The sequence below is a fragment of the Meleagris gallopavo genome, chromosome 3, assembly GCF_905368555.1.
Source record: "Meleagris gallopavo chromosome 3, MGAL_WU_HG_1.1, whole genome shotgun sequence".
NCBI lineage: Eukaryota > Metazoa > Chordata > Aves > Galliformes > Phasianidae > Meleagris > Meleagris gallopavo.
In genome coordinates, this window is record NC_139406.1 from 29,446,115 (window position 1) to 29,471,118 (window position 25,004).

Consider the following 25,004-nt stretch of genomic DNA (forward strand, 5'->3'; position numbering starts at 1 on the left):
ACAGTAATGACATTGGAACAAAGAAGAGGGTTAAATCCTGACCGCACTTGTTCCAGATGTTGCTATTCAAGAAAAGCATTACTTTCAGGCAGTAAGAGTTTTTCCTTAAATGAAATGGACAACAGGATTCACTAATGTATCATGAGAATACTGATCTTACATACATTTAAACTAAGGAAAACACTATTAATTAAAGTTATTTCTATATATAACTCTCAAAATTATAAACAAAAGATAGGAGCATCTTTCAAGGGTGTTCTTTTCAATTCTATCAGGTTCTCCCTGTACCAGGTCTACTGAATTCATGATACACATGGAGTTGAGTTCACTTATGCATACATATTGAACATTTACCTTACATTATTCTTTATATTATATTACATTTATACTTTACATTACATTATTCTGGCAGATGTCTCTCTGCCAGAAATTCAGGGCCAGTCCTTAAATTTGATTCAAGTATAATTTAAGGTTTAAAAAAAAAGGCACTGAGGATGTTATGTGGTAGCGAAGGATACAAGATTTTTCTGCATTATCTATTTGTCTTCTCTAGGTAAGAGGTGAATTTTAAAAGAGGGCAAGAATTACCATTTCTTTTATTTATATGATGTCTGGCACACCGTTTGGTTTGGTGTTGATTTTCTTTGTTGGTTTGCTTTATGTTTTTTTGCTACAAAAAACTGAAAAATTTGGAGTAATTATAAATACAGACTATGTAAAAGAGCATTGAGCACTTGTACACTTTTGTACACATGAAAGCATACAAAATGGCCTGCTTGGAAGATTTTCGTGCTACCTTTTTATACATCCTCAGACCTTTTAGGAATTATTTTTAAACAGTTTGCAAATTGATGCAGGCAAAATGTACATAAAAGTCTGTGTTTATAGCAGTTTTATAGCAATGCGATTTCATCTCTATTATTCAACAAAGCAAAAAAATCCTGAGTAGTAAATCAATTCAAAGAATTCTGTACATTAGTTTATTGCTTTTAGTTTAATTTGATAATGCCTTGGATTATTTAGCAATTCCCCTATGAAGTATGCATAACTTTGGTTACTGTGCCATCTCTTAAATTACGTAGAATTTGACATACTCTCTCCAACAGTTGAATTTCTAGTCACAGCAGTGAGAAGAAATGCATGGGTTTTTTTTTAATCTCTCTTCTCTTTTAATGGTAAAATATCACTACAGATTTTGAACGACTCATTGTGTTTCCCTGACACAGTAAATTGTGCCGTTATTTTCCCTCTTGGTCTAAAATAACAGCTTATTTTGGCTTCTTAGCTCATAAAAAGTGTAGTAATTTGGGAAAAGAATGCTTTCCAGAGATGCTTAGGATTGCATTTGAAGATAGGAACAACGTGAACTGTTACTGTGCACATAAAATAAATAGCCGTGGGCCTCACACAAAGATAGAAATAAACTCACTCATCTGAATTGCCTTCACTGTCTTCCTTTGAACTCTCTGGTGTAGTGCACTTCCCGAGGTAATGGAACAGAATTCATGTTTTCAAGTCTTATCAGTTTACATACCTATTCTCAGATAATGTGTGTGGATGGAACCTGCATTAAGTTAAAAGATCAAAATGAGACCCACTTTTAAGGCTTCGTATTTGCAGTAGTTTTTTTTAGTTACTTTGGTGTGGGTTTTTTGTTTTTTTTAAACCAGATTTAAAGTTGCATGAGCATAAAGTGCTATCTAAAACTCAGAGATGGCTACTGTTCGAAGAAAGCTTCAGGATTAGGCTTTGAACATCAATTCAGTCAGGGCTTTAACTCTTTTTTGTTGTTGTTTATTTGTCTGTTTGAAGATTAGAGAGAATAGTTATAAAAAGCTCTTTGATCATTTGGGATAGGACAGTATGTACGCCTCTAATTCAAGTGCAACAGCCCCTTTACTAATACTGCCTCTCCTATTTGGAAAACAGTCATAGAGCAATCCTGAGTACAAATGTATTATAACACAAGTTAATTGCATACATAAGTAAACAACACTGGGGAAGTATTTTATGTATTTCTTGACTGTGATGGATTAACTGGAACATGAAGGAAAGCCATCAAACATGGCCAGTTTACACTCTGCAAGATTGCAGTTCAGGAACTTGTTGCAGTTATTAATCTAAATTATTAAAAAATAATAGTATTAAAAAGGAGAAACCATAGACAACTGCAGCCTTTATTTTCTTGTTTCTTTTCTCATGGCAGGAAGTTGCAGAACCACTTCTAGATCTGAAGGAAGGAATGGACCAACTGGAGCACAATAAAACTTTGGGATTTATCCTTTCTACTCTACTAGCCATTGGGAACTTTCTGAATGGAACCAATGTAAGTCCGACATTTCTCTTGGAGCTTTTGCTTCAAAAAACAGAAGTCAAAGCCATTGTGACAGCTACAAGCCAGTATTTATTTCTTACAAGGAATGTAAGTTAGAAAACTAATTTACTAGTTCTAGTTCATGGAACTAGTGTTCCAGTGTGCTCTTTGTCTCTTTCTGCATAACCTGAAAGAAATTTAAAGTAGGCACTCTCTCGTGTAAGTTCTTTGAGTTCAGTGTTGATGCTCACCAAACAGTGATAACTATGTCATGAGTCATTTCACTGCAGAGTGATTTTAGGCCTATTCTTCAGCAGTTAAAAAAAAAAAAAAACCAGTAAGTTTCTTCTGATGTAGAATTCTTCTTCTTTCTCCTGTGCTTCTACTTGGGCATTTTCATGTACTTACATGCATGGCAAGGAGTAACATTTTTATTTTCTTCTTATTTTCCCTCATACAGGCCAAAGCTTTTGAATTGAGCTACCTCGAGAAGGTTCCAGAAGTGAAGGACACAGTGCATAAGCAGTCCCTTCTGCACCATGTCTGCACTATGGTGGTGGAAAAGTTCCCAGACAGCACTGATCTTTATTCAGAGATTGGGGCCATCACTAGGTCAGCCAAGGTATGTCTGGTATATGGGTATATATATATATAATTATTTTTTAATGGGTATATTTATAACCCATTAATTGATTAAACTTGAGATAACCAACATAAAAATGCTGGTTAATAATTTCCACCTAGTCCAGTGTTTTGATTCTGACAGTTGCCAATACCAACTACTTGGGAAGAGAGCATATGCAGCTTTGATTGAGTAGATCTCTCCTAGAGAATCTTCATTTCATGAATCATAATACTCATTATATGCATCAAATGGGGAATTACTTATTTTTCAAAAACCATGTTGTTTCATTATTTTGAGGGGAAAAAAAATCTGTTATCCAATTGTTTTTTAAACATCAAAAATCAAGTCATATTTTGGCTCCTAGGAAAGTACTTGTGACATTGAATTCCATACTCTAATTTTGTCTGTTGTTGTATTTGCCAGCTTCAGATTTTACTTTCTTTAATATATTGAACAGTAGAAATTTCTTTTATCTCTATATTTCATGGAATCATAGAGTTATTTAGGTTGGTCATCACTCTATTCATTGTGATGCCAAACAAAAGCAGTCTGCTCAGATCCTTGCCTGCATTTCGAATAATCCTTCTGCAGTTTTTTTAGACACAGTTTTCACAGTTTTTCTGTCTTTCCTTTTGGGATGGGTTAAAACACAGTTTTCCAGCCCGTACTTAGTGATGTTACATGCTTACTATATTTGCCCATCCTGTCTATGCTGTCTTTTGTCGGTTACCTGAGATTTTGTGTTTTTTGACTGTTGCTGTCCTTCTGATACGAGTCATCTTTTCACTGCTCTCAGGGGCATCCAGACAGTTCATCAGGCTTTTAGAACTCAGCCAGATATTGAGTTATTCCACGTTAGTGCCTTCTAAATACACTTCATTGCAATTCAAAGTAATGACCATGATCAGCTGAGGCAGTCTGATTACTCATCTCTTACATCCCTTATAACCCTTTGAAGTCAGGGCTAATCTGAGTAATTTTTTGCCATCTTGTTCTCCTGTTTTTATTTATTCTTTCAGACAGATTACCTGGTATAGTAATAAAGCTTGAAGCTGTGCAGTCTTCTGAATCTGCCTTACTGTTTTTGAAAAAGATAGGTGAAACTTCTGCTGTCCTCTCATTCTCCAAGGTATTAAGTGTAGTGAAAGCATACCCATTTTAGTCAGTTACTGAACTGCTTTATTCTAATTGCCTTTAGAAATTCTTCTCTTCTGGTTTTTGTTGCTTTGTAAGCTATCTTCGTCCAGCAGATTTGTTTCTGTAATTGAATACTTGCCGTTTGTTTGTGTCTGCTAACAAATAAAATACAGAGAATAAAAGCAAGTACCAGAATTGATTCTCCCCCTACATGCCTCCTACATAATGAAGTTGGATAAAAAGAGTTCATCTTCCTTCCCTCCCCTAACTTTTGTCTTCCTCAGTTTCTCTCCTCCCCAGTCATCCAGGACCTCCTACTATTTTTTATTTTTTTTTCTTTAGATACCATAAGGGAATTTGTGGCTTTTGTTTTATATCTTTAGCTATTTGTTCTTTGGACTCCATCTCTCCTCTACTGGTTTTCCTCTTGTACAGCCTTTGTATAGGCTATGTTTTATTGCCTTCACTAGGCCTGGTTTCTCATAGTGAGGATTTTTTTATTTTTGTTGATTTTGTTGAGTGATTCTTCATGTATTAAAACTTAGGTGTATTTGTTTCTCCTTTCTCATTGTTAAGAAATTATTTCACTTTTTTACATAAGTTAATTGCTAAAATGAAAATCACCACAAGAGAGAACAGCTGTCATTTTCTAAAATCCACACCACCGCATGCTGGGTGCTCTCACATGAGTCTTCTATTTCTGTTTTTCAGCCTTAGAAAGTGGAAGAAAGCTTAACTCAATGCAGTCACTTGTAAAAAATTTTTAGGTCTAAGAGCATGCAAAATTGAGCGAAGTCTTTCAGTCTGTGGTTTGCTGATCTAGTGGCCCTGCCCAAAGCGGATGAAATTCTGAAAAGGCCAGACAAAATCACATTAAGAGAAATTATAGCCTTAACCTTCTGCGTGACGCCCAAGGTCTCCCTCCTTGGGATGTTCCTACATGTGTTATACCACTGATGGATTACTCTAACAAGCTCTATTCCCACTTGATCTTAGCTGCCACAAATCAAAGAGTTAGGACATGGAAGCCATCCAAGCTGCCCTCTTCAAGAGAATGTTCACAGACTAGGCAAAGTCTTGGTTTAGGAAAGCTGACAGGAAAAGAGAACTAATATTTCACAGTGGATTATGCGGTATTTTGAGCTCCATTTTGTCTACAAACATCTTTCAGAAACCACAAAGGCTAAACAATTTCCATGCCGTAGATAAACGGAGATGCCCCTTCCCTTGAGTTGCACATCATATGAGAATTTCCTGAGTCTTAGTTCACACAAAACAAAACAAAAAAACCCTTGATGTCTCACCAGAAAGTTTTTTTTAATTATTTAAAAAAAAAAAACTTGTAAGATATTACAAGACTCTTTGCCTTTTGCTGAAGAACTGAAGTCATAAAATGGCAAAATAAACAAACAAAAAAAACCCAAACAGAAACATATGAAAAAATAACAAAAAAATAGAACTCTATATAAGTCTTCATAGTTGTATAAAAATACCTAAGATCATTTCGGACCTTTGGGACCACAATTTGCTTAGGATCCCATGATGAGCACTTGCTTATTTGTTCTCTTTTACATAATTTAATTTGTTTTATTGCTGTTTTTAAATGGCATTGTACCAGAAGTGTTGTAGCTAACACAGAAGCAGAACCCCCAGGTTTCTGCAGTAAAACTTAGGGTTGTTTCTATCAATTGTCTTTCCAGTATGGCAAAGAGGGAATTACATGAACAATTTGGATATTAGTGTTAATCTTTTCTTTGGTCCCTTTGAATAATTTTCCCCATGCATCCTAAAGCTGGCCATTGGCCAATTCCGTAGGGTAAATCACGAATTGCCTTAGGGGTTTACTTACGAAAAACAAATTTCTGGCTGTTTTTTAACCCCTGTAGCAGGAAACTCATGCTGCTTCCAGCTCTGCTTCAGTTGGACTTCTCTTGCCTTGCTCAACAGAAAGTATTGTCTGCAATTATCACTCAAGGGTGCTTTCCCTGCATTACTTTTAACAAAAACAAAAAAAGCCAAAAGAGATATAATTTTCTCTGGAAGGAAGCTTGCTTAAAGTGGGGGCACAAGGTTTCTTATGGCTGTGTCATTCCTTACAGGTGCCAGCTGTAGTTACTCCAGCTCTGTGCACGGCTTAGCAGGAGCAAAGGTGGGAGCAGAGCAGGATGAGGCAGCTGGCTGCTTGCAGTCAGACTGGACTAAGGGGGACGGAGCTGCAGTAGCAGATGACACTTCAGGATTTGGTCTGAAAGAGAACATGTTTAATTTTGTACGTGTACCTGACAGCACTGTGCTATTTCAGTAGTGTTTCAGATGAAGTGACAGCAAGTGGTATTGTAAATCCTTGATACCAAGAAGTGACCTGCATCATTGCTTACAGCTATTGTTCCTCTTCTTCCCAGTGTGAACTTTCATAAACAGTTTGCCAATAAATCTCACCCATATTAGTGTGTTTACTGCAGATTGTTTGAGGTACTAAGGCACAGTGCAAAGGCAAGTATTGTACAGATTGATCTGGTCAGTAAGCACTTCTTTCCTTTAATTGTTAATCAGTGGGTTGATTTCAGTGTTTTCATGTCCAGAATTATTTTAGTGGGATGCTGTCTCTTACCCTGGAATCAGAAATGCGTGTACAGAAACTCCTTTATCCTTTGCTTGCTCTGAGATCTGGCATCTGCTTCACTTACAGTATGTGACCAACTGTGCAAGTTGTACTGATATTGATCCTGGCTAATTCTTGTGATGTTCAGTAAGGCAAATAGTGGGAATAGTGGAGAAGACAGAGTTTAGAATGTAAGCCACCAAAGGTCACTGCACTCAGATGACAGCATATTTTCAAGGAGAAATACTCAGAGTTTCGTTTGGTGCTGAACTATCTCAGGAAAAGATGAAGGTTTTGTGTTCCCTGACAGAACTCATCCCTGTAATAATGTGAGAATGAACAGTCTGACCCTGAATTATAAACACCTCAAATTTGTGTTTTCCACGTAGAATCTTGGAACATCTATAACTTTGAAGAGAGAAAATTTTTATCTATGATGCTGTATGTCTTTCTAATACCTGTGATAAAATACTTGCCATTTCATTGTGAATTTAAGACAATATTTATCACTGGGAAGGTATCAGACTATTTAGTGCACTTCGTGGGTACAACAAAAATGCAGAGATTCAAGTTTTGCTTAGAAACTGTCTGGATTTGTTTACCACTAAGAGAAACAAGCTGTAGCAATAAACTATAAATGTACTAGCAAACAACATAAAACTTAAACAAGGTTACCAAGGCTAAATACCAAGTTATGCATTGGTATTCAAAATACAGTGTAGGATAGTTTAGAGTGATCTTGAAGATAGATGCTTTTCAAGGAGAAACCTCAGGTTCACTAGTTGTGTGAGAAAATTGTTTTTGACCCTTTTCAAGGGCTGAAAGTATGTAAATAAAAGGAGGCAGGAAACAGTATAATCAGGTGCAGCATCTTTGATTTTAGTACAGTTATGTGCTCTCAGTAGCCGCAAGTTTAGCCCAGATAATAGAGGAGATCTAGTTAGAAGAAGAAACTTATGTGCAGAACACATTCCAGATGAGGAAATGCTGAAGGAAAATAACCTGATATCTCACAACAGCTACAGATGTTGGCTGTGTATGGGAATGCATACCTAGAATTGTATATGTTGCCCTTAGGAGTATACAGGAAGCCACTTAGGGTTTGAACCATCTCATTTAATTCCCAAAATCGCCTCAAACAACCCCTCCTCTCCCAAAAAATTATAAGTCCATTTCCTGTGTTACCATGAGATATTTGTCTACACGTTTAGCTGTCGGCCCAATTAACATCCCAACCTGAAGACCAAGAAGGTTCTCTGAAACGTGTCCTGCCTGGGTGACCATCATGGTCTAGCATTTCATGAAGTAGAAAATATGTAATTTATATCCATGTCATATGAGGTTGGACTTACTGCACACAGTTGGACAGAGTGCAGGCCTTTTAAAGGATCAAAGTTCATGGCATCTGAATGTGCAGGGAGCTAAATGCTGAGCCAGTTGTTGTTGGCGGTGGTTTTTGGAGGAAAAAAGAGTCAGGTAAAAAGAAGAACTGAAGTCATTCTGGTTGATTGTATATCTTGTGATATTGTTGTTTCAACCTAGTGAAGTGAGGAACCTGATAGAATTTCTTGTTATTATGATTTATTCCAAGTCATCCATTACTATGGTAGCAAGCAATAAATAATGATAGAAAGGAATTAAAATTAGTGCTGGAGTTGCTGGCATGGGTTTAGAAGGTTTAATTCTTGACCTGAGTGTCCGCTTTGCAAAAATACAGTGGTGCCTTAAACTGAAAAAAGCTATTTTTAAAAAAAAGAGTTGCCCATTAATGACTTATGGCAGTGGTTTCCTGTATGAGACTGACCCTTCAGGGCTTATATCCCATTGACTAGCCTGTTTGGATGGAACATCTCTGGCTACTCTGCTCTGATACAAGTGTCTACAAAGGCACTTCTCAGAAGACTGAACAGTGGGCTTAGCAAGAGATTTCACAGATAAATAACAATTAGTTCTGAATATTTTTCAGCTAGTGTGGTTGTGAATGGAGAAGAACCCGTCAGCAGGAAGGAGGAACATATCAAGTATATCCCACAAGAATTTAGAAAGTTGCCTTATTTTAAATTGTTTTATAAATGAAAATAAACATTACTCAGTGTCTGAAAGAAGAATCATTTTTACTTTGTGTAAGAGCCTAAGACCACAGTTTCTTTTGCCTGAGGCAAAAAAAAAGATGGCATCCTGGCTTGGATCAGGAGTGGTGTGGTGAGCAGGACTAGGAAAGTAATCCTGCCCTTGTACTCAGCATTGGTGAGGCCTCACCTCGAGTACTGCGTTCAGTTTTGGGCACCTCAGTACAGAAAGGACATTGAGATGCTGGAGCAGGTCCAAAGAAGGGCAACAAGGCTTGTGAAGGACTTGGAGAATATGCCCTATGAGGACTGAAGGAACTGGAGCTGTTTAGTCTGGGGAAAAGCAGGCTGAGGGGAGACCTTATTGCTCTCTTCAAATATCTGAAAGGTGATTGCAGTGAGAGCAGGGTTGGTCTCTTCTCACTGGTGACAGGACAAAGGGAAACGGCTTCAAGTTGTGCCAGGGTAAGGTTAGGTTGGATTTCAGGAAACACTTCTTTACAGAAAGGGTTGTTAAGCACTGGAATGGGCTCTCCAGGTTGAGTCACCATCCCTGGATGTGTTTAAAAACCATTTGGATGTGGTGCTCTGGGACATGATTTAGTGGAGGGTTGTTAGAGTAGTATGGTTAGGTTGTGGTTAAACTCGATGAGCAAGTAGAAGTAGGAGCAGCAAGCTTAATCTCTTTTTGCCTATATGTGTACTGAGTTGAGGAGGAAGAAGGTGTTTCCATCTTACTGAAAGTCTCAGGGCTGGGCACAATACCTGTGTGCTGCTGTCCAAGGAGAAAGCTGTAATGGCCATTTCATGTTACTGCTTCCTTTTATTCAGCAGAGTGTAATTATATCATCAGTTGTTATCTGAGCACCTGCTGTTTAAAAGTCTCCTGAAGTTCACAACATGATGCAAAACTCACCTGAATTCCTTCTTAGTCATAGCTTGATCTTCCAGCTGCAAGGAAGAATTCTTTTCCTTCAAGAAAAAAATGAACAAAAAAATCCCAGCAAATCAATATTTCCACCATTATGCAATGTGAATTATTTTAGTGAAGTGTTGGAAATAAACATACAAAAAGGTGCAATCCTTGCTGCCTATATGGGGTACCAGGAAGTTAGTGTGGTGGTAAATACGTCTATTCCTGTTTCTTTATGTATGTTAGACTGATGCACAAAGAACACGTTTGTTTTCTCCTTATCCCCAAACTACAACATGTCCCTGTGATCATTAGTTATCACTGTCTCTTTTACAAGGTATTTGTGACATTTTCGTTATTGGAAGACATCCCTAACAGAAGAATAGAAGCAAAAATGACAACACAAGCAAATTGTAAAGATACTGCTGAACACTGTGATTGCTTTTAAAAGGTTGTGTGCAAACACTGATCTAGGTTTGGACCACTGCTCTCATCTTTTATAGTCAGTTACCTCTTAGAATGTTGCTAAACTGTTGCTTTGTAGATGTATTCACATTTTACATACATTTTTCAGTGATGCAGTTACCTGCTGTTTTATGATACAAATGTGCATAGAATATTGGTCACATAGTCATTGAAATGATGCTGCTCAGAACACGATAAGAACTTCTTTATTGTCTGAAACGTATTTGGCTTAACAGCAGAGAGAAAACTGACATTTGAAATGTCATGCAGGTAGTACTCTAAAGCTGCAAACTATGAAATGTTTTGATACACAATCCAGTCTGAACATCTAAATCTTGTCACCAGGCTGATAAGTAGTAGTATTATTGTTCTGTTGATTCTTTTTCTAGAAAGATCTGAAGACTTAGCTATATTTCTCTGTGCTGTGATGGAAAGCAGTTTCTAGAGCTTGATTAGAGGAAAGGGAGATTTTATGGCATATTGCACGGGTGAAAAAGCTCTATGCGCCTCTTTACATATGAGGCCTAGGATAGACTGAAATGTTTTTGATTCTGTATCTCAGTTCTGTTTATCTCAGGACTCTATGGAAAATCACAGAATATCTACGTAATTTGCTCTACTGAAATAGCATTTCATGAAATATCAATCAAGTATGTGGTTGCCTCTGAAAAATTTAGATTTCAAGATTTCATAAGTGGATAATTTTCCAGAAGTGTATTCCTTTTTATCCACAAACAAGTGACTGAACTCTGGAGAGCTTGCAGCCAGAAGATTTTAGATTTGATGAAGATTTGTCACATGCCTGTATGCGCAGGATGGTTTGCACATACTTCAGTTGAATTGGAAATTTGCAGGCAAATTATTCCATGGTATCCAGGAGTTTACAACTTCTGCTTGAGCAGAGCCACTTCTGTTACATGGGAATTTATTCCAGGGGAGCTCACGTGGTACTCTCTTTGCTGTAATCTCCTTAGGATTACCACAAAAATTTTCATTTGTGCTTAAAGATTCTGGTGCATCTTTTAGCAAGACCTGACATCCCTGATCCCCAGTGAAATTGCCCACACTTGTGAATACACTGACAGTTAGCAGGTGTCAAGCATCAGGGAATTTGCCGGGACTCTTCCATACAGATGTGCTGTTGTTCTCCAAAGATCTCTCTTGAGGATCTACAAGCTTGATCATCAAAGATTTTTGATAGATTAAAACTCAGCCTGTTTTTAATGAAAGTTATCATTTCATAGAATTAAACTTCTGTGTAGCAGGGGCTGAGAAGCTTCTCCTACCAGACTGGATAATTTTTAGTAGTAAAATCTAGAAACATGTCCTCCTGACTTCACTTTTCAGCATTCCTCATAGGAATATTAGCATTTCTTCCCACGTGTGTTTTAGATGCATCATCTATGGAGAGCAGCAATGTGTTTATTATCAACAGTGAAAATACTGACCCGGAAGAGACTTAAAAAAAAAAAAAAAATACATATATACAGTGATATGCTAAAGAAAACAAAAACCCCACAGCTGCGTTGCCTGCAGGGCTTTTCTGAATACCAGAATGGATCAAAGGATGTTTTTATTTCCTTGTGATGAGGATAAAATCATCATTTTGCAAATCATGGCAAGAAAAAATGCAATCAATACCAGGAGATTTTTAATCATAATGGATTTCTTATGGCTGTACTTAGCATAGATCTCAACAGTGAGTGCTGCATACAGATAGAAACTTCATTCTGTGTGATGTGATGTTGCAACCAGTGTTAGGAATTGGGACTTAAAATAAAAAGAAGAAAACTTACATTGAGACTTATCTCCGTTAGGTATTTATCTCAGCTCTAAAGATTTTAATCCAGACTTTCCAGAATTGGAATAGCTGGTTTCCAAGGCTAATTTCTTTTGCAGTCATGAATAGCTTTTAGCACACGCAGGAAAATACACTCCCATTTGAGTACAGTCATTTGTAGTTCACTCTGCAGCGAACAAAAAGCTGTCTCTGTCACTGATTTTCATTTAGCATTAAGGAATTAACTGGAGTTCCGGATTGTAACATTTTAAAGTGATGTGTTTGGAATCTGACAGCTAAATCTGCGTTTTATAGCTTGAGTTCATGTGAACTGTGAAGTGGCATTATAAAATACATTTTTCCTTTCTTAGAATTTAAGAATGTGCTGGTTAGTTTTCAAATTTGTTGAGTTCATACACTTATCTGCTGTGTCTGGGTAATTAAAGCACTTTGTCCAGTTATTAGCAACACATCCTGAGTGACTTCTGTAGACCAGTGTGATCTGAACCCCTTTTTTGGATGATGAGTAAGGGAGAACCTCTCTTTCACCTTCTATGGAATGCATTGGCTTCTGTCCTGATGACCGTTACTGTAGGATGCAATAGTTTATTTTAACTGTGTTGATGGGCTTTCAAAGACGTTATATAATTATGTTAGAAGCTAAAAAATTCACACTGTATATCAAGGGATGAAAGGTAGTGCTCAGATCACTAAATAGCACTTGCTTTGAATAACACTTTGAAAAATTCTAGCCTCTGAATTTTTTGGTTAGAAGTCAGCACACAATTAAGGGAATATATCCAAGTGCTTTCTAAACTGATGAAGTGTTGGCTGGAGAATACAGTGAGCAACAAGCATGGTATGAAAAGCTATGGGTAGTAGAGAAAAAGATTAAGAGAAGGGGAGATAAAGTTTTGTGTTGCCTCAACAAAACTTACTGGGTCATGTAGTTCCAAAGATTTTAGCAAGGAAAAAAGTACATCACAGTGTTTTATTGTATTTTCTGCACATGCTAGGTCTCCAAGACCAAAATTAAAAATATTTGTATATGAGAATATGTATTTTATTTCAGTTTTCTATACCAACATTTAATATGTAGACAAAGTACAACAGAGATAGATTTCAGGCTGGACAGGGCTCTCAGCACCCTGATCTGCTGTGATGTCACTGTTCACTGCAGAGGAGTTGAACTAGATGACCTTTAAGGGTCCCTTCCAACTCAAACAATTCAGTGATTCCATGATATCATAATTACTTAGCTGAAATTAATAATGTGAATAAATATTATTCTTTTACATGAATTGAACTGTTCAGATGTCCAAATATGTTACCAAAATGATTTTTGTTGAAGTGTTAAATATTCTTTATTTTTTTCTTTCTTAGGTTGACTTTGAACAACTCCAGGAAAATTTGTGTCAGATGGAAAGACGGTGCAAAGCGTCTTGGGATCACCTTAAAGCTATAGCAAAGCATGAAATGAAGCCAACTCTAAAACAAAAAATGTCTGAGTTCCTCAAGGACTGTGCAGAAAGAATCATAATCCTGAAGATTGTTCATAGAAGAATTATTAACAGGTACAGAATTAGGCTGGAGGCAGTGCTATCTTGGCAATACGTAACTTGCTAAAATTATAAATTATGACAAATACAATTTTAATGTTTAAACTGTATGTATATGGTGCATAAATTCTCAATGACACTGTTTAAGAAATACCCTCACTCAAGGAAGTTTCTGTATTTCTGATAAAAAGATGATCCAGGCAGTCATTTTTCCCAAGATGCAGTAATTGGGCCTTTGAACTTCTAACCCCCAACTGCTAGCAACTTTTTGACTAAGTTCTTTGTTTTGTGTCCTTCCTTCAATACTTTGGAGGGGAATCGGCTTACTGTCTGGTTAACAAGAATATATCATAGCACAGTACTGAAGTTCTAATGACAAATATGTTACACTTATGAGCTGAAAGGAGTCCTATGCAATGAGTTATTCTTTAATCAGCACCACCCCTATCTACAAGATTTTTGACTGTGTTTTATGTCTATATAGCTGAAGATGGAATTTAAAATTCCTTTCATTAGAACTTGTTGGATTTAGTTCCATCAATGGAGTTGATACTAACTTTAGTGCTCTGCAATGTACAAATACATGATAATTCCATGATAAACCATATTGCTTAGGTCAAAATTAGGATCTGGATTCCAAATGATCCCAAATCTGTGGATATACAAATTGAGAATTTAATTCAGCTCTTCTTTTGTTTTCATAATGACATTTTTTCATGCCATACAGCATGAAAAAGCAGAAATCCCACTTGCAGAAGGGAATCTCCTGTTCTGTACGCATTGTACAAATAAAAAAATGCTAAGTTCTTCACATTATGTGCTGCAACAGATGCTGTAGGCTTCTCCAAAAATGTATTTGTGAAAATGCATCTTTATAGGGTTGGGAAAACTTTTATCACTGGGGATACAGTTTCAGTTAAAGAGATTCACATGCATTTTTAAACACTCAATGTTCTATTGTAAATCATGAAAAATAGAAGCAATAGTAAAAGTTGCAAATAGTGTGAAAGTTCTGAATGCTATGGAACTGGTGAAACTGTGAATTGATAGTATCCCAAAGTATTTGGGAGATAATACAACTACGGACATTTTTATGAAACAGAATTTTTTTTCTTGTGTTTGCTAGCCTGTAAATCTGCATTCTTCTTGTCTAGACTTTTTCCGACATCATAACAGCCTCTTTGAAGTTGCCTAATACAAATAAATAGAATTGAAACTTAATAAATACTTTTTTCTATAGCTGAAATGAAGTCGGTTGTTCACATGCCAAATTAGTCGTATGAAGTAGATAGAGTTCCATAAAAATCTTATCTCCTGCATCGGCCTGGGAAATTGGAATGGGGGGAAGTTATCATAGACTACCCTTTTATGTTTTTAATTATAAAGCATAACAATGTTATGCAAAGAATTCACAAAAATTTTGTAGCACAAATGAAATTATGGAAGTTAATAAATTAGTAAATGAATTCACTGAAATGCTGCTGTTTTTCCTAGAAACTATAAATAAAGATTTTTCTCCTTTGCATTCATAAACTCATTCTTTTTCAGGTTTCACTCATTTTTGTTATTTATGGGCCATCCTCCCTATGCGATACGTGAAGTCAACATCAATAAGTTCTGCAAAATTATTAGTGAATTTGCTCTGGAATACCGCACCACCAGGGAACGAGTCCTGCAGCAGAAGCAGAAACGAGCTAACCACAGGGAAAGAAACAAGACCAGAGGAAAAATGATCACAGATGTAAGTGGCAAAATACATTCCCCAAAGCATCAATTTTTAAAAGTCTTTCATTGAATGTCGTATACAAAGTGTTTCTAACCTTTTTTATTATTATTAGGAAGTTCTTCTACAGTAAATAACAGCTTCTTGTCCTTGAGAATGGATACATTTTGCTTTGTATTAATTTATAGAATGAGAACAAACCCAGATGCATCCAAAAAGAGCATCTCTGTTTGTCTAAAACAGTACACAGAATCTCTGGATGACACCAGGAGTTCTGTATACATAAACAGCCAAGAATACAAAAAGGCAAATGAAAACTGTAGAATTAGGCTGCTAGGTGAGGGCGTCAAAAGATCACGTATGATGGACTACTGTAGCCATTTAAGTGATTACAACTGAATTTTAAAAGGATTTTTTTTCTCTCATCTTTGAATATCTTGATGTATATAGCCTTTAATCTTAGTATTTGACATATTTTATGAGTATATACATATGAGTCCACTCAAAAATACTCTTTCTTACCTTTAAAGCACAGACGAGACGATTTTATTATAACAGACTACACTGGGGTTCTGAAAAACCTGACAAATTTATGTACACAGTAGATGTTATCCTGCAAGCTTTGCTGAAAGTATTCTTGCATTTTGATCAAAGACATTTTTAGAAAGAGTAGTTTTCTCAGCATGGTAAGCATTCTAAAAAACCTTGATTTTATTTTTATCTTTTTTTTTTAAGTTGATGTAGTTTAACTCAATCCAAATAAACTTTTAAGAAGTGCCAGTACTTAATAAAAGTTTCCAACTGTCTCAAAATCCAAATCTGGAGTCTCAATTAGATGAGAGTAGCTCGTTGCATATGAAGCTACCTCTGCCTTTGGCAAGAAAACGCCTAAGCTGATTGGAGTTTTATGAGTCCAGCAACTTAGGTCAAAAAATGTGTATGCATTGAAATTGATATAAATAAAGATTATTTTTAATCCACTGACTCACAATCATTTGTAAATCTTTCCTGGCAATATCCTTTTAAAATCTGGATATCTGCCCCATCTACAGGGAATGTTAAACCTGTGTTATTATCTCCAAAGATTTTCCTTTTGGTCTAGCCTCAGGTTAAGGAAGGGATTTTAATTTTACATGTAGGGTATAACACAGTCACACAAACTTTCAAAACTACCACTGAAGAACTGAGATAATTTTCTTCATTTGCTTCCCAGTCTTTCTACAGTATTCCATAGGAGATAAAAGATAGCTTTCATCAGAGAGATTAGTAAATTAAATTTTTCTTTTCCTCAGGTAGCTTCAGTGCTTTTTATTAATTTAAAGAGTAGTGAGATGTAAAGGAGTTCTTGTTTTCTTATGTCTTATGTAGCATAGTGTTTCTGTATTGCATGTCTAGGAGAATTGGCTGCAGCAGAACCGAGAAGTTTCTCTAAGTCCTACTCCTGCAGAAAATGTGATAGAAAAAAGGAAATGTGACCACTAAAAGCTAGGTTCAGGAAGCAGAGAGAAAATAGCCTTTCAAACAAGAAGAAGGATGAGGGTTGATAGCTGGTAAGTGAAGAGCAAGGCTGTTGACTGAAAATGTAAGAAAAGAGGCAGTTAGGCTTGACCCAGAAGTATTGTTTGGCAATTGAATGCCATCCGACAGGTGGTATTGCACCTAAATCTTCTGGGTCCACTGAAAGGGAACATTTTTTGCTTATCACTATTTAATAATTATATAATGGTCTTTTTAGCTTAGAAAAGGACTTCTCTGGAGTGAAAAAACACATTCTTTGAAATTTCCCTTACAGAGATGTTCTTTTAGGGAGTTCCTCGTGTAGCCATATGATTATTTCTTACTAAAACACTTTTTCTGTAACCCAGTGGTATGGCCTCAATAACCATTTGTTTGATTGTAATATCTAGTAAAACAGAATTAAATTACATTACAGCTTTCTTTGACAACTTCATAGTCAAGTCTTCCTCAAAACAAATTTTAGAGTCGGAAGTGTGGAAGATTTTTGTGTGCAGAGTGATGAAAAACAGGAGTCTTATTGTAGTGTTGTGTTGGCTGCGCTTTGTATCTGTTTCTGTTTTTCTTACTGCTTTATATTTGCGTTGGGAAGGGAAAGTATATCAGTAATGCACTGACAGTGTGTTGAATTAGTAAGAAAACACAGAGAAGAAATTTTAGATCTTGACATTTGAAAGAAATTCAATGTAGAAACTAGTGCTAAAAAGAATAGGGATGTGGAATTTTAAGTATTTATCTGTGATTATCTGATATTTACCTCACTGTCCTTCTGAAAGTTTCCTTAAGATCCAGCCCTATAGTACGTTGTTTTCAGGCAGAAGAAGAATTTTAGCAAAAATGAAAAGCAGTGAGCCAGAACCATCCCAGTCCTTAACAAGAAGGCACATCTCTCATACCTTGGCCTCCCGCAGACTTGGAAGGCAGAGGAGTACTGGCACTTGGACAGTCTGCTGGCTCCGTGCATGGAGAGCTTTCATCAGCTTCAGCAACTGCTCGCAGGGTATAGGGCTGAGAAACAGGCAAATTTTCCTCTCTATTTTAGCCTTTTACCACAGAGATCTTTACATGCAGCTGAAATAGGCTGGGCACTGTCAGTTCAAATCTCAGAGAAAGGTGCCTGCAGGAGAGGGAGACAGATCAAGGAGAGTAGAAAAGAGAACAGCAAGTGGTCACAGTTTCACAGAAAAATTGCTTACTCTGTGTCACTTGTATCTGACTTTAGCTAGTGATGGCAGTCACTCAGTTCAGGCACACTAGAAATAATAAGCAAACAAAAGAGAGAGGAAATAGAATTGTAGATATGAGTCTGAGCTTTTAAATGATTTTTAGTAATAGTAGGTAATATAAGCATCCATCTCCCAGATTTATGAAGCTCTACTTTTTATGATGCTTAAGAGTCTCAATTCCATAATTGCTATGTAATAGAAATATTTTTCAATGGTAAATCCACCACATACAAATGCTAGCTTAGAGGAAAAATGGGAGGGGTTGGGAAGTGAAAGAAGAAGGAAGGGAGAAGATATCCACAAACTGTCTTGCAACATCTTGTAGTGGATGACAGAAGAATCAAGCAATGGTTTTTTTCTTAAAATTTACACTTTGTTCCTACAGAAGGTATTTAGGAATATTGTTCCATTGCTTTTTGGTATTATTACATCTGTCAAAATTGTCCCAATTTATTAACATTTCTCAATGTATGTGTAATAATGAAATGAAAATGGAAGGAAAGGTAGAATGCACACAGTTGAATGAGAGTGGATTCCCTTTCTGAAACTAAAGTTCTATTCATTCATTTTGCTGCTTTGTTCCTGTTGTCAGTATTTACTAGGGGCAAATGGCTCTCCAGACATGAAAACATGAAGAGGACCATGAACTCCTGAGCAGCTTTGGGTGTCAAGCAGCAGTTGGGGGTTTGAGGATGAGAATGGCAATGTCCTGGAAACTAGTCATGAGAGGAGTACATTGCTCTTAATATAAATCCTTTGCGAATAAATACCTTCTAGCTATACTAAAGAGGCAGGAAAGTCAGCATCTGGGACTTTCCCTGTAAAAATTTGGCTTGAGATAATTCATTTTTGTCTGGAGCACATTGTTTGTAATGTATGTATTCTGTTCTTGCACCTTTCCTTCAGTGCCTTTTGCATGTTTTTTAGCTTAATTTGCTCTCCTCCTGCTTTTTATTTATTAGGTAGGTTTACACACGGATTAGAACACAAGCATGTTCTTGCTTCCTGTTCTTCTCCTTTCTGTTTCTAATTCATGCCAAAAAGGGAAGTGGCCTTCTTCAGATGGATTGCTTTACTGTGTGACTCCCTACCCTCCCCCCTACTCCCCAGGGTCTGGAAAAAACAAATGGATCTTTTCATAATGCATAGGGAACATACCTGCCAAGGTCCCTCTGCAAAATATCTGCTTGTCTAACTGTCAGTGCCACTGTTTCCTAAGCAAAATAGGCATGTCATGCTTTGAATAAAACATACCCTTAAAAAGTAATGTTAATATGCTGCACAGCACTCTCACAGCTAATCTTCTTATGGAGATTGTGCTGAAACAAAGCTGAGGGCCAAAGTAAATCAGGCTTTCACTTTTAATGATGAATGTTTCTGGAACAGAATGTATCAATCCCAGACAGAAATCATAGTTGAGATGGAGATAAGGTCAAAAATATGTATTAGTAACACAAAGGAGGGAAGCAAATTGGTGGAATGCTTCTTTTAAAGAAGCAAAATAAAACCCACAGGTTAAAAAGATGTGTCCGATTTCTAGGACTAAATGAAAGTTATGGAAACAGGCAGCCCAGATTCTTGAGAAACTGTTTCACTTGAGGAACCATTTAAGCAGGGTTTGATTTTTTTTTGTTTGTTTGTTTTGTTTTTTGTTCTGGTTTTGTTTTTTTTTTACATCTCAGTAAAGAAAAATATTTGCTAATTCCCTGTAAACTTCCAGATTCAAGAACACTCCATGTACCATAATATTTTGACATGCCCATTACCTTTTATGTTGTGTAACTATCCGAATAGTTATACATGCCTGCTGTCATGGAGGGAGAAAGCCCTGACTGGCAAAGGATAATTACATCTCTGTAATTCCCAGGATCTGGTATCAGGCAGCTACTGAAGAACTTTAAACACGTATTCAAAGACTACTTAGCACTTGATTTTAGTGCTCCGTTCAATTGGAACTTGAAGTCGGAAAAAAAAAAAAAAAAAACATCTTAAAAGGCAAGCACTGAAGTGTGGAGAGTAGGGAATTGCCAAGAAACTGACCTCGCTCTGGGAGAAAGCAAGCAGGACCTCCATGCTCTGAACAGAGCTGAAAAAAAGTGTGTCCTTCCTAGTGCTCTGTTTCCTCAAGGTGAAAAATGGGCAAGCAGCAGTATGACTCAAGGGAGAGAGAGAAATATGAAGGCTTAGGAATAATTTCAGTTCATAAATTCTCTAAGAAAAAACAGGAAATCTTATTCTACTGACAGTGACAGTCTGTTCTGTTTATAGTATGATTGTGTTGCATTAATTGAAAGACATTAGCCAGTCAATTGTCTAAGGAATGAATTCCTTATATGTTTCGTATTTTTATGGCCTCCTATAATTGTATAAACAGTACCATGGTTACCTCTTACTTTGTCGTGGTTTGACCATGCTGTCCTTCCTAAATCTTCCTGTTTGTCCTTCTCTGCCCTGTCCTTTGTCCCCGGTGGCAGACTGATGAAGAAGAGGACACCGAGGTATGGTTCTTTGAAAGAGCATGTCATTCCCATGTCCCCTGTGTGCTGTGACATCTAACTTCTAACTCAGATACTATGGACTGCTCAATTCATCTGCTCAACTGGAACTACAAACCATGACACTTTTCTCATAGCTTTTTGTCTCTATCATAAGAGTGCATTTTTGCAGTCAGCTTTAACCATATGCATTCCTGCTCTCTTGAATAGGGATATTCCTATTGATATTGATTGAGATTGATTTGATCTGATTTGATTTGATCTGATCTAATAATTTAAAGTTTCATCATTTGTTTTTTTTTTAGCATCTGTCTGCTAAACTGCAAAGTAGTCAGTGATCTAAACGTTATAAGGATCATCAGTTTATTTGTGTTAAGGATTTCCATGATAATTTCATAATCATCATTAAGCTGTGTGTATCCAACTATTCCTGTTTTATAAATTGTTTAAAAGCATCAAGATATAGGGATGCAAAGTAAATTTTAATGGTTATCTTTGCCATATGAAATGTGAACAAGATAATTGATTCACCATAGAGGCTAGCTATGGCATAGTTCATACATTTGTCATGAATTACTCCTGAAGATGATGTTTAAAATGAATTGAGGAGTGAATAAATAATTCAAGAGCTATAAAGTAGCAGTTTTATTCATAATAAACCAGTTATTACTTTGCAGAGCATCTATTGTGCAATGCATTTTTTGTTCAGCATCAGGCACTGAACATAAACAATGTGGCTTAAAGCTCAGTGTTTCAAAATATCACCTATTTGCTCAAGAGACTGAAGCTTGGGTATCAGTGTACATCAGTGTCTGAAACTTTAGGAAGTTAAATTAAACCTCCTGGCTATGTAGCTTCTCCCTGGTGATGGTTTATGCTGTGTAGATTGGGCTGCAGAAAGAAAATTACAGAAATAGACTTTTCATGCCAGAGTTTAACTAACATGTGCGAGTACTAATGGTTATCTGAAATCATTATCCTTTTACTTTTCCTAAGGCAGTATTGATTAGATTTACAACCAATTGTATAGAAGTGAGTATTCTTAAATGCAAAAGCTGCATGTACTTTCAAAGAAGTTTCTCTCTAATTTTTTTTGTCTATTAATTGCACATGATATTCTAGCACTTGCACATCTTCCACATGAAAATATTCCAAGCTAGTACTTTAAAAACAAAACACACTTCTCAGTATTAAAAATAAATATCACACTGTTATATTTAACTTAGTGCCTTGTGAGGATTATTGTTTTGCTACTCAGCTTGCTGTCCTACCCCGAAAAGTCATTATGTTAGAATAGAATGATCCTGTTGGTGGTTTCCAGATGAAATATTTTCAGTTTGCAGCCTAACAGCCCAGGGGACTCGATAAAAGCTCTGAAAGTAGGGCTGAGCCTTTTCCTCCAATTTACTGTTCTCCGAAGGAAAGGCTCTGAGGTCTGCATTGCTGTAGCTGGCTGGCTTGATACCATCAAGTTAATAAGTAATGTTGTTTAGTATGCAGAAGAGGAACAGAATGCAGCACACCTTCCTTTTTATCTGTGCTGGATCTGTGGGAATAAGAAAGATTAAAAGGAAAAAGAAAACATATTTCAGTTTCTGAAAACTGATAGGACTAGAAACAGCAAGGAGCATTATCTATTGATGTCTGTTTGCTGATGGGAGCCTGTCGTTTCTGTGGTTAGGACTGTACCTCAGATATGCTGTAGTCTTTCTGTAGATGAGAGTAACGGAGTGATTATCACTGTTGCAGCCTTTTTCAGGCAGAAGCTGGAGGAGGAGAGCAGCCTAGTGCTTCTGCTTCCAATGCACAGTGATGCAGGCCCCTGTTCTCCTCTAAAAGCCTCCATTCCTGCTGTAGTTCACCTGGCTTCATTTCTGGAGGGCTGCTTTTAGTGCCTGATGGAGCTGTTGTGTGCAGCTAATCCAGTTGCTGTTGTTAACGTTGTTGTGGTGACAGCAAAGTCACGGGTGGGCTTGGCAAGCAGAGGGCAGATTCCAAAATCTCTCTAAGGTTTTGTTTGTTCTCCTAACTGCTGACAGCAATTTTTGTGTTTTGGCCATGAAATAATTTGGCTGGGTGGTTGTGGACCGCGGATTTTTTCAGCGTTACTGGCAATGTATTTTAAGTTTACTGCACATATCAGTGTTTTTGAGCAATGTGAGAGTTCTCTGTGTAGCAATGCAGAGAGGCAGACCAGAGACCCCTGTGTTACCAGCTTGCTCTGACAGTCCTGCCTTGATAATGAAAGGTTATGGTTAAGGACAAAGCCACATCAGGGCTATAGGAAAGAAGGGGACAGACTCTTTAGCAGAGTCTGTTATGGTAAGACAAGGGGAGGTGGTTTCAAACTAAAATAAGGGCGATTTAGATTGGATATGAGGAAGAAGTTTTTTACAATAAGGATGGCTGAGGCACTGGAGCAGGTTGTTGGGAGAGGTTGTGGATGCTCCTGGAGGCACTCAAGGTCAGGCAGACTGAGCATCTTGATCTAGCTGCAGGTGTTCATTGCAGGGGAGTTGAACTAGATGATCCTTAAAGGGTCCCTTCCAACTCAAACCATTCTATTGTCAGCAAGGACAAGGATTTAGGGTTCCCCTCTTACAACTCATTGCCTGGAGGCTGACCCGTTGTCTGTACTCTTTTTGGTTAAGAACACAAATCTGCTTTCCTTCCACAGTCTGGCAAGTTCTCCAGCACTTCACCCTCCTCCCCAGTCCAGCCCCAGGGCCTGCAGTACGCCGAGGATGCCGCAGAGCACGAGAACATGAAGGCTGTGCTGAAGACCTCCTCTGTCAGCGGGGAGAGCACCACAGCGCTGGGGGTTCGCACTCGCAGCCGGGTCAGCCGGGGTAAGTGCTGGCAGCTTCCTGTCAGTTATCTTCCTAAGTGGCACTGAAGCATGGCCAAAAAGATGGCAGAAAGAGTCAGAAAGGGAGGTGAAAACCCCAGTGGTATTTGCACATTGGGGGTAGCAATTTGGAGCATGAGCATACAGCCAAAGTAGTGCTGGAGGGTGGTGTGAGCACAGAGCAGCAAAGTTCTCTCCTCTGCTTCATCAGCTTCACTGCTTACTCACACACCAGTTTCTATTCCTGTTTTCATTTGAAACAAAAATAGGATATACATGGTGTGGATTTCTCCTGGCTTTGAACAGAAGCAAGAGAAAGAAGCAACTCAAATTGAAGAGAAAGGGCCCATGCAGCATTTTATGAACGATAGGAGAGAAAAAAGGGGTAAGAAAAAGACAAAGGATCTTTGATAAGTGGCAGGGTTACTGGATTAAGTTGGGGCCTAGGGACATAAAAAATGGCTTTGGACTGTCCCGGACCTCCTTTCTGTCCCAGTCTCCTTCTCTGAGGTCCACAGTGCTCTGCTCTTTCTTGTGTCAGCATACATGACTTCTAAAAGCTGACATAGAGGAAATGAAAACCTGACCCAATCCTTTGTTTCCAACACCTGATACTCTGATAGAAGAGTTCAATGATAAAACCATTCTTGGCAATAAGATACCTTTGCTTTATGTCCAAGACGTGATTCACTGGTATACCTCTTCAGAAGAGCAGCCACTAAACCACTTCCTTGTTGCTAAATCATTTTGCAGAGTCTGAGATCACCAGTTTGTTTTCTTTTGTCTCCACCTTATGCCTTCCTATACAAATGCTACCTGGTGGATACTACTGAAGTAAAGCAGAATACCAACATTTAAGTTCATAGTTTTCTGTTTTTGTATTTCTTTTCCCTTATATCTAGATATCTTACATTTTCTTCATTCTTTTTGGTACCACTAATACCATGTCCAGAGCATTCATCACTGTGTGCGTGCATTTAGTTTATTAAGGTTTTAAACCCTGATTCTGTTTAATTAGGAGGTTTCACTGCTCAAGTTTCAGAAGCAAGCCAGCTAGCTAGAGTAAAAAGATGAAATAATTCAAACTGCTCTGTACAAGCCCAACTGCTGAAGTACTCCACTGACTGCTAACGAGCAGTGTGTCCTGATAATGAGAGTCAGCTTGCATTCCCCTGAAGAATAGCAGAGGCAGAGGAAGGGTGAGCCAGACAGAAGCTTGTCAGGAGTACTGTCATAATGGAAATGCTCTTGATGAGAGTCAGGAGAAAAGCAGCAGAACAAAGTGCTAATCAAAGCTGTTGTTTATTGACATCAGAAATGTGATATGGAGTAGTCTTGCCAGTGACTTCTAGCTGCTTGCAATTCTAGCACACCCACTCTTTTACAAAGCTTGCTGTCAGTGTTCTCACTATATACTAGCCTTCAAATTATTCGAAAAAGAAAAAGCATGTGGAATGGTAGTCTGTTGTGAAGGAACCAAAAGATGTGTCTGATATGGCTCTGTGGAGTAAGGAATGCCAGATCCTTGGGTTGAAAGACATGGCTTTCTATTTGTGGATTTAACCAAAATTGCTTATTTAGCTTTCCAGCTTGCCAACGACTCTTGCTTTTCTGTTCACAGCAGAATATGTGCAGTTGTGCCAGGACACATATGTATTGAGGACGTGGATTGTCTCTTGTGAAAGGGAGACAACTAGACATGTCAACCTCTATGTTTTTCCCCTTTCCGTATG

General features: G+C 37.5%; 1 protein-coding gene across 13 annotated transcripts in view; it reads left to right on the plus strand.

Annotated features, from left to right (window-relative positions):
* Window positions 1-25,004, plus strand: part of FHOD3 (formin homology 2 domain containing 3) — a 369,110-nt gene that overhangs the window by 324,321 nt on the left and 19,785 nt on the right. For 10 of the 13 annotated variants that reach the window (XM_085220515.1, XM_085220513.1, XM_010708572.3 and 7 more), the window contains 6 exons: window positions 2,207-2,326; window positions 2,775-2,936; window positions 13,289-13,479; window positions 15,013-15,205; window positions 20,403-20,426; window positions 23,101-23,272. In XM_085220515.1, coding sequence (XP_085076641.1) covers window positions 2,207-2,326; window positions 2,775-2,936; window positions 13,289-13,479; window positions 15,013-15,205; window positions 20,403-20,426; window positions 23,101-23,272 — 862 coding nt within the window. The remainder of the gene's footprint in view (window positions 1-2,206; window positions 2,327-2,774; window positions 2,937-13,288; window positions 13,480-15,012; window positions 15,206-20,402; window positions 20,427-23,100; window positions 23,273-25,004) is intronic. The other 3 variants (XM_085220512.1, XM_010708582.4, XM_010708581.3) reach the window with 1 other exon arrangement.